A 10616-nucleotide genomic window follows, 5' to 3' on the forward strand; every position below is an offset into this window, starting at 1 on the left:
GGAATCCAGTGGAGACATCCTATCTAGAGACAGTGCCCCCATCTCCGCCACAGTGACAGGTGAACGCCCTTTTCCTGCAGTTTGATGGGAGAGTTGCTGGGAATCTGAAGCCCACCTGAACATCCCAGTTTCTCTCCCTGTTTCTAGTCAGTGCCTCTCCCTGCATCTCAGGGTATGTCTACACTACGAAATTAGTTCGAATTTATAGAAGCCGGTTTTATAGAAATCGGTTGTATACAGCCGATTGTGTGTGTCCCCACATAAAATGCTCTAAGTGCTCTAGTCGGCGGACCGCGTCCACAGTACCGAGGCTAGCGTCGACTTCCGGAGCATTGTACTATGGGTAGCTATCCCACAGCTATCCCAAAGTTCCCGCAGTCTCCGCCGCCCCTTGGAATTCTGGGTTGAGATCCCAATGCCCGGATGATGCAAAACAGTGTCGCGGAAGGTTCTGGGTACATGTCATCAGGCCTCTCCCCCTCCGTCACAGCAACGGCAGACAATAGATTCGCGCCTTTTTACCTGGGTTACCTGTGCAGACAACATACCACGGCAAGCATGGAGCCTGCTCAGCTCACCGTCACCATATGTCATCTGGGTGCCGGCAGACGTGGGACTGCATTGCTACACAGCAGCAGCAGCTAACTGCCTTTTGGCAGTAGACGGTGCAGTAGATTGGTAGCCTTCATCAGTGATCTGGGTGCTGGCAGCTGTGGGGCTGCATTGCACCAGCCCCTTGCCTTTTGGCAGTAGATGGTGTATTATGACTGGTAACCGTCCTATTACAAATTGGATCATCGCACATTAGCAGAGTCTTCCCTGAGCAGCAGATCGTGCAATAGGCCTGAAGGCCATTGTAATACACTAACTGCCAAGCGCCCAGTATTTGCTGCCAAGCACCCAGAAAGATGCCGAGGGCTATCAGTCACGCTGCACCGTCGTCTTAAGATGTAAAAAATAGATTTGCTCTGTTATCATTTGCTTCCCTCTCCCTCCGTCAAATCAACGGCCTGCTAAACCCAGGGTTTTCAGTTTAATCTTTGGGGGGACCATTGTGTGTGACAGTTGTTTGTGTTTCTCCCTGATGCACAGCCACCTTTCTTGATTTTAATTCCCTTTACCTGTACGCCATGTCGTCACTCGGCCCGCCCTCCCTCCTTCCCCTAGTCCGTCAGATACTAGTTTCGCGCCTTTTTTCAGACCAGGCGCCATAGCTAGCACTGGGATCATGGACCTAGCGTCGACTTCCGGATCATTGCACACAGTTCCCGCAGTCTCCGCCCCCCATTGGAATTCTGGGTTGAGATCCCAATGCCCGGATGATGCAAAACAGTGTCGCGGGAGGTTCTGGGTACATGTCGTCAGGCCCCTCCCCCTCCATCACAGCAACGGCAGACAATAGATTCACGCCTTTTTACCTGGGTTACCTGTGCAGACAACATACCACGGCAAGCATGGAGCCCGCTCAGCTCAGCTGAGCTCACCGTCACCATATGTCCTCTGGGTGCCGGCAGACGTGGGACTGCATTGCTACACAGCAGGAGCTGCTAACTGCCTTTTGGCGGTAGACGGTGTAGCATGACTAATAGCCATGGGGCTGGCAGCCGTAGGGCTGCATTGCACCAGCCCCTTGCCAGAAGATGGTATATTACGACTGGTAACCGTCATCATCATACTGCAGTGGCTGTCAATCATGGGCACCTGGGCAGACATGCTACTGTCTCGATGATGATGGCTATCAGTCGTAGTATACTATTTTCTCCCAATTGCCCAATATTGTCTGCGAAGCACCCAGAAGAGGCCGAGGGCGATCTGGGTGCTGGCAGACGTGGGGCTGGCAGACGTGGGGCTGCATTGCTACGCAGCAGCAGCCCCTTGCCTTTTGGTAGAAGATGGTATATTACGATTGGTATCCGTCGTCATACTGCAGAGGCTATCAGTCATGCTGCACCGTCGGCTGCCAGCTTAAGATGTAAAAAATAGATTTGTTCTGTATTCATTTGCTTCCCCTTCCTCCGTGAAATCAATGGCCTGCTAAGCCCAGGGTTTTAAGTTTAATCTTTGGGGGGACGATTCTGTGTGACAGTTGTTTGTGTTTCTCCCTGATGCACAGCCACCTTTCTTGATTTTAATTCCCTGTACCTGTACCTGTTCGCCATGTCGTCACTCGGCCCTCCCTCCCTCCCGCCCTCCTTCTCCTGGTCTGTCAGATACCAGTTTCGCGCCTTTTTTCTGACCAGGCGCCATTGCTAGCACTGGGATCATGGAGCCCACTCAGATCACCGCGGCAATTATGAGCACTATGAACACCACGCGCATTGTTCTGGAGTATATGCAGAGCCAGGACATGCCAAGGCGAAACCCGGACCAGCCGAGGAGGCGATTGCAGCGCGGCGAAGAGAGTGATGAGGAAATTGACATGGACATAGACCTCTCACAAGGCACAGGCCCCAGCAATGTGGAAATCTTGGTGTCACTGGGGCAGGTTCATGGCGTGGAACGCCGATTCTGGGCCCGGGAAACAAGCACAGACTGGTGGGACCGCATCGTGCTGCAGGTGTGGGACGATTCCCAGTGGCTGCGAAACTTTCGCATGTGTAAGGCCACTTTCATGGAACTTTGTGACTTGCTTTCCCCTGCCCTGAAACGCCAGGATACCAAGATGAGAGCAGCCCTCACAGTTGAGAAGCGAGTGGCGATAGCCCTGTGGAAGCTTGCAACGCCAGACAGCTACCGGTCAGTCGGGAATCAATTTGGAGTGGGCAAATCTACGGTGGGGGCTGCTGTGATCCAATTTGCCAGGGCAATGAAAGACCTGGTGATATCAAGGGTAGTGACTCTGGGCAACGTGCAGGCAATAGTGGATGGTTTTGCTGAAATGGGATTCCCAAACTGTGGTGGGGCCATAGACGGAACCCATATCCCTATCTTGGCACCGGAGCACCAAGCCACCGACTACGTAAACCGCAAGGGGTACTTTTCAATGCTGCTGCAAGCCCTGGTGGATCACAAGGGACGTTTCACCAACATCAACGTGGGATGGCCGGGAAAGATACATGATGCTCGCGTCTTCAGGCACTCTGGTCTGTTTCGAAAGCTGGAGGAAGGGACTTTCTTCCCGGACCAGAAAGTAACCGTTGGGGATGTTGAAATGCCTATCGTGATCCTTGGGGACCCAGCCTACCCCTTAATGCCATGGCTCATGAAGCCGTACACAGGCAGCCTGGACAGTAGTCAGGACCTGTTCAACTACAGGCTGAGCAAGTGCCGAATGGTGGTGGAATGTGCATTTGGACGTTTAAAAGCGCGCTGGCGCAGCTTACTGACTCGCTCAGACCTCAGCGAAAAGAATATCCCCATTGTTATTGCTGCTTGCTGTGCGCTCCACAATATCTGTGAGAGTAAGGGGGAGACCTTTATGGCGGGGTGGGAGGTTGAGGCAAGTCGCCTGGCCGCTGATTACGTGCAGCCAGACACCAGGGCGGTTAGAGGAGCACAGTAGGGCGCGGTGCGCATCAGAGAAGCTTTGAAAATGAGTTTTGTGACTGGCCAGGCTACTGTGTGAAACTTCTGTTTTGTTTCTCCTTGATGAACCCTCCAACCCCCCCTCCCAGACCCGGTTCACTCTACTTCCCTGTAAACCAACCACCCCACCCCACCCTCCCCTCCCCAATTTGAGCACCGCTTGCAGAGGCAATAAAGTCATTGTTATTTCACATTCATGCATTCTTTATTAGTTCCTCACAGAAGTAGGGGGATAATTGCCAAGGTAGCCTGGGATGGGTGGGGGAGGAGGGATGGAAAAGGACACACTGCATTTTAAAACTTTAACTCTTATTGAAGGCCAGCCTTCTGATGCTTGGGCGATCATCTGGGGTGGAGTGACTGGGTGGCCGGAGGCCCCCCCACCGTGTTCTTGGGCATCTGGGTGAGGAGGCTATGGAACTTGGAGAGGAGGGCTGTTGGTTAAACAGGGGCTGTAGCGGCGGTCTCTGCTCCTGCTGCCTTTCCTGCAGCTCAACCATACGCTCGAGCATATCAGTTTGATGCTCCAGCAGACGGAGCATTGACTCTTGCCGTCTGTCTGCAAGCTGACGCCACCTATCGTCTTCAGCCCGCCACTTGCTCTTTTCATCCCGACATTCAGCCCGCCACCTCTCCTCTCGTTCATATTGTGCTTTTCTCATGTCCGTCATTGACTGCCTCCACGCATTCTGCTGTGCTCTATCAGCGTGGGAGGACATCTGCAGCTCCGTGAACATATCGTCCCGCGTCCTACGTTTTCTCTTTCTAATGTTCACTAGCCTCTGCGAAGGAGAAACATTTGCAGCTGGTGGAGGAGAAGGGAGAGGGGGTTAAAAAAGACACATTTTAGAGAACAATGGGTACACTCTTTCATTACAAGGTCACATTTTTCCTCTGCCTGCCGGTTTGGTATGAGAGATCACTCACGCAGTGCCCCAGGCAACATATTTCGGCTTGCAGGCAGCCATGGTAGGCCACAGTGTTTTGGCTTTTTTAACCTTCTTAACATGCGGGAAAGGTTTCAAACAGCAGCGCATTTCCCATATCAAGGATGAATTGGGTTGGCCATTTAAAATGGGTTTTCAATGTAAAAGGAGGGGCTGCGGCTTCCCGGTTAACATGCGGCACAAACCCAAGTAAACCACCCCCCCACACACACACACACGATTCTCTGGGATGATCACTTCACCCCTCCCCCCACCGCGTGGTTAACAGCGGGGAACATTTCTGTTCAGAAGAGCAGGAACGGGCACCTCTGAATGTCCCCTTAATAAAATCACCCCATTTCAACCAGGTGACCGTGAATGATATCACTCTCCTGAGGATAACAAAGAGAGATAAGGAATGGATATTGTCTGCCTGCCAGCAAACACCGGGACCATACGCTGCCATGCTTTGTTATGCAATGATTCCAGACTACGTGCTACTGGCCTGGAGTACATGAAGGAGAGCTTTCTGGAGATGTCCCTGGAGGATTTCTGCTCCATCCCCATACACGTTAACAGACTTTTCCAGTAGATGTACTGGCCGCGATTGCCAGGGCAAATTAATCATTAAACACGCTTGCTTTTAAACCATGTGTAATGTTTACAAATATTTACAAAGGTACACTCACCAGAGGTCTCCTGTGTGCCCTGAGGGTCTTGGGTGAGTTCGGGGGTTACTGGTTCCAGGTCCAGGGTCACAAACATATCCTGGCTGTTGGGGAAACCAGTTTCTCCGCTTCCTTGCTGCTGTGAGCTACCTACAGTACCTCCATCCTCATCTTCCTCGTTCCCCGAACCGTCTTCCCTGTGTGTTTCTCCATTGACGGAGTCATAGCACACGGTTGGGGTAGTGGTGGCTGCACCCCCTAGAATGGCATGCAGCTCCGCGTAGAAGCGGCAAGTTTGCGGCTCTGCCCCGGACCTTCCGTTTGCTTCTCTGGCTTTGTGGTAAGCTTGCCGTAGCTCCTTAATTTTCACGCGGCACTGCTGTGTGTCCCTGTTATGGCCTCGGTCCTTCATGGCCTTGGAGACCTTTTCTAATACTTTGCCATTTCTTTTACTGCTACGGAGTTCAGCTAGCACTGATTCATCTCCCCATATGGCGAGCAGATCCCGTACCTCCCGTTCGGTCCATGCTGGAGCTCTTTTGCGATCCTGGGACTCCATCACGGTTACCTGTGCTGATGAGCTCTGCGTGGTCACCTGTGCTCTCCACGCTGAGCAAACAGGAAATGAAATTCAAACGTTCGCGGGTCTTTTCCTGTCTACCTGGTCAGTGCATCTGAGTTGAGAGTGCTTTCCAGAGCGGTCACAATGAAGCACTGTGGGATAGCTCCCGGAGGCCAATAACGTCGAATTCCATCCACACTACCCCAATTCCGACCCGCAAAGGCCGATTTTATCGCTAATCCCCTCGTCGGAGGTGGTGTAAAGAAACCGGTTTAAAGGACCCTTTAAGTCGAAAGAAAGGGCTTCGTCGTGTGGACGTGTCCAGGCTTAATTCGATTTAACGCTGCTAAAGTCGACCTAAACCCGTAGTGTAGACCAGGCCTCAGTGTCTATGTCGGCTGGCAGCTCCAGCAGCTCTGGCCAGTCCCCAGCTCGGCGAGGCTCCCTTCAGTCTCCAGGCTTGGGAGTGGGCAGAAGGCGTCTGTCTCCTCTGGGGGCTGCAGATCAACTGAGCTCCAGGACCCGCCCTTTCTACTTCCTGTCCCGCCTCCTAACTTCCGATGGGAGGGTCAGTCACAGCCTGGCTCCGCCCATCTGGGCTCACAGATGATCCCTCACGCTTTGGCTCAGTGGGAGGCCACTCCGCCTCACTACACACCACAACTGGTGGTTGGTTCTAGAATTAGATTGCACCAAGCCAGTAACAAATGTGGACTCCTAGATCACTATACCAGCCTTATCATGGAGTCACAGACAGTCCCCTTAGGTTCTCCAGTCTATCTTGCCAGCCAGACAAGCTGGAATTAGTGGTAATGGTCACTTACACCAAAAATCACATCACATTTAGGTTGCTTCCTGGCCCAAGAGACCAGTCATTTACCTGACATCAACTGGTACCCTAGATCCTACACCAAAGACAACATCTGTAGCCAATCCTGTGATAAAGAATCTAAAGGTTTATTAACTAGGCAAAATATTAAGAGTTCTCTGCAGGTTAAAGCAAAAAAAAACAAACAAACAAAAAAAACATTAACACACCAATGAGTTACCATCTAAATCCAAAGAGTGACAGATTTGTAGTGATCTGTCAATTCAAAGGGTCTTTCAGGGAAGTCCTAGAAGGCAGCCCTGGGAATATCTGGCTTCAGTTCAGTGTCTCTGGCCCTTCTGAGTTCAAATGGTTGAAAAGACGCAATTTCTTCTTATCAGGGATTTTTATTCCCTTCTCCCAGAGTTCAAGAAGATGGGACGAGTTCCCATCCACGTCTCCTCTTCATGGGTGGGGGGATGCAATCAATAAAGTGTTTTGTCCTCTCATGTTCCACAATGGTTTCCCTGGTGTCTGTGGGCCTACTTTTGCTGGGCAGGAAATGACACCTCCTGTGGCAAACCTGTTTTTCACACTTGGCCATGCTTGTCTCCAGACTGTGTGGGCATTTACAATTCCAGAGGAAACACTTAAATATCACCTTATAACCCCAGTTGCCAACTTTCACGTGGTAAATGAATGGGGTGACCAGACAGGAAGTGTGAAAAATCTGGAGGGGGAGTGGGGGGTAATAGGAGCCTATATAAGAAACAGACCCAAAAATCGGGACTGTCCCTATAAAATCGGGACATCTGGTCACCCTATAAATAAACACCCTGAATTTCACAATAAGCCCAAAATCAAGCTAATCCCATTTCAAAACAAGGCCAAAACGAACCAATCCCTAAGAACCCCAACACGGTATGTGACTAGATCCCCCCGGCGTGCAGTCTGGGACTGTGGTGGGCCCACTGTGCAGCCCTGACTCTCTCCCTCCTTGTCCCTGATTGCCGGGAGCCGATCAAAAAAAAAAAAAGCAACAATCTACAAGCCAAAAACAAGCCAACAAGCAACTCACAAGCCAATTAAGCCAAAACAAGCCCAGTTGCCGCATTTTTTTCGTGGGTTTGGCATGTCTGCTTATAACATGGGATATGGATATTATCAGTGAGATTAATGCAGGCAGCAACATACAAGCATTTCATAGAGTCTAAACACTAAAGATATTCTTAAAAAACTAATACAATAACTCCGCACTTTACGTGGTAATTATGTTCCTGAAAAATACTATTTTAAGCGAAATGATGTTAAGCGAATCCAATTTCCCCATAAGAATTAATGTAAATAAGGGGGGGTTGGTTCCAGGGAAATTTATTTTGCCAGACACAAGACATTGTACATACACACACACACACACACATACACAGTATAAGTGTTAAACAAACAATTAAATACTGTACACAACAATGCTGATTGTGAAGCTTGGTTGAGGTGGTGGAGTCAGAGGGTGGGACATTTCCCAGGGAATGCCTTGCTGCTAAATGATGAACTAGCACGCTGCTGAGCCCTCAAGGGTTAACACATTGTTGTTAATGTGGCCTCCCCCTCTACAAGGCAGCAGGGATGGAGGGAGGAGACACAATGGGCACATGGCAGCGGCTGCAAACATTCCCTGTGGAAACTGAACATGATGATGAACCAGGCTATCCCACTGGAGCGCAGCACTCCTATGGGCACCAGGTTTGTACAATTTTTGGTGGTGCCCAGAACGGGTCTAAGCAGAGCCGTCCTGTCCCAGTCCCAGCTGTCACAGACTCACAGATCGTGCCCACTCTTGGCCACGTGCGGTCAATGGGGGGTGCCCCTTTCAGTGAGACAGCCCTTCTCGGGGGTCCACTCTCCCTCGGGGTCAGGCCCCTCCACCTCCTGGAGCCGCACCTCTCGGAGCCTGGCCTCCCTCAGCCCAGCACATCCCAGTCTCTCCACATCCAGGTGGGCTCTGCCTGCTCCCCCTCTCCTGCCCAGAGCCCCCTGCTCCCAGCTGGGCATCTGAGATCACCAGCCCCAGGCTCCGCCTCTGTCCATTGTCTTCTCTCCAGGGAAACAGGGCTGTAAACCGGGGCCTCCTCTCCTCGCTTCTGTCCTCTGGCTGGAACCGGCTGGTTAGGTCACTGGGTCCTCACTCTGCAGCCCATTGTCCGCCCACTGGCCAGAACTGGCTGCGTCTCCTCAGCTGGGCCTCCGGGTCGCCAGGTCACCGGTCGCTGGGATATCCATCCTCCCGGCCATCGGCTGGGTCCTCAAGTCCTCTCTCCGGTCCTCTGGAAAACACACTCCCTCTCCCCTCACCTCGTTAAACCAGTAATACCCAGGGAAACTGAGTCCCACCCCCTCCGCATGCAAACCATTGAAACTCCAGAGAAAACAAGTAAACCCCCCACTTTGTCACACCAGCCCACCCCGCTCCTCCCCGCTGGCTCCCAGCGTCACTTGGGGGAGGAGGCAGAAGCCGGAAAGAGGCAGGGCGGGGGCTTGGGGAAAGGGGTGGAATGGGGGCGGAGCAGGGGCAGGCTGGGGCTGGCTCGCTCGCTGCTGCCAGCACCAGGCTGCCCACTAACTCCCCAGACCACCCTGGATCCAGAGCCATCCTGTCCACAGGACAGACCGGGACAACTGCCCCGGGCCCCGCGCTTTGGGGGCCCCGTGCTTCAGGAGGACGTGGGGTCCAGGATGGCCTGGGGGGGTTAGCGGACGGCCTAGGGCCAGCAGCAGGGAATGACCTGGCCCCAGCCTGCCCCCATTCCACTCCTTCCCCCAAGCTCCCGCCCCCATCTCTTTCCAGCTTCCGGCCCCTCCCCTGAGCGATGGCGGGAGCTGGTGGAGCAGAGTGGGGCGGGTTGGGGCCGGGTTGCTCGCTGCTGCCAGAGACATGCCCCCTGCTAGACCTCCAGGCCAACCTGGACCCTGCGTCCCCCTGAAGCACGGGGTCCCCCAAAGCATGGTAAGCCCAAACATTGGTGAAGCCAGGCCCACATTCCTAAATATTGGTGTAGCACGGGCACCATATCGGCGGCACTTCGGCAGAAAGTCCTTCACTCGCTCCAGGTCTTCAGCGGCACTTTGGCGGCGGGTCCTTCAGTGTCGCCGAAGACCCAGAGCAAGGCCTTGAAGGACCTGCCGCCGAAGTGTCGACGACAACCTGGTAGGGAACCAGTTATTAAGTGCCGCCCAGTGAGTACAAGCCCCCCACCCTAACTGCCCCCCAGGGCACCCCCTATCCAACTCGCCCCACTCCCTGTCCCCTGACTGCCCCGACCTCATCCACCACCACCCCGACAGACCCCCGGAACTCCCACGCCTCCCCAACCCCCCATTCCCTGTCCCCCGACCGCCATCCCAGAACCTGCGCCCCCTCCAACTGCTCCCTGCCCCTTATCCAACTCCTCCTCCCAGCCCCGGCCCAGCTCCCTTACCATGCTGCTCAAAGCGTCAGGAGCTGCAGAGCTGCCCAGGAGCGGTCCAGAGCACTGGCACCGGGCTCTGCGAGAGGGGGGAAGGTGGGGGAGGGGCCGGGGGAGCCTTCCCAGCCAGGGGCTCAGGCGGGCCGGACAGGACAGTCCCGCAGGCCGGATGTGGCCCGCAGCCCGGAGTTTGCCCAGCCCTTTAACAACCGGTTCTAAACCGCTTCTAAATTTAACAACCGGTTCACGCGAACCGGTGTGAACCGGCTCCAGCTCACCACTGGCTGTAAATACGCTAACCCCACTCTAAGTACATTGCCTTTTTAAGTAGATCAGCAACTTGAGATAGCAGCTGCTGCCAGCAAGCTCCCTCCGTCCTGAGCCCTGTCGTGCCCCCCCGCAGCTCTGTGGTGATGCGGTACAGGAGTGGGGGGCAGGAGCGGGGGGAGGGGGACACCCTGATATCAGCACCCCTCTTCCCCCCCACCCCCCAGCAAGCAGGAGGCTCCCGGGAGCAGCCCCAAGGCAGAGGGCTGGAGCAGCACATGGCAGTGGTGGGAGGGACACCTGAACTGCCGGCGATTCATAGCCTGCTGGGCGGCTGCCGCACAGGGAACTTAGGGGAGCTGACGGGGGGGCTCCCGGCCCACTCTGGTTCCAAGCCCC

General features: G+C 54.0%; 1 protein-coding gene across 1 annotated transcript; it reads right to left on the reverse strand.

Annotated features, from left to right (window-relative positions):
- Positions 1-3827: 3827 nt before the first annotated feature.
- Positions 3828-5678, reverse strand: LOC135975218 (uncharacterized). Its single transcript, XM_065565355.1, has 2 exons — positions 5141-5678; positions 3828-4330 (listed from the first exon to the last, which is right to left on the reverse strand). Exons 1-2 carry the CDS (start codon positions 5676-5678, stop codon positions 3828-3830), a joined length of 1041 nt encoding a protein of 346 aa, XP_065421427.1.
- Positions 5679-10616: the final 4938 nt, after the last annotated feature.

The sequence above is a fragment of the Chrysemys picta genome, chromosome 13 (assembly GCF_011386835.1).
Source record: "Chrysemys picta bellii isolate R12L10 chromosome 13, ASM1138683v2, whole genome shotgun sequence".
Lineage (NCBI taxonomy): Eukaryota > Metazoa > Chordata > Testudines > Emydidae > Chrysemys > Chrysemys picta.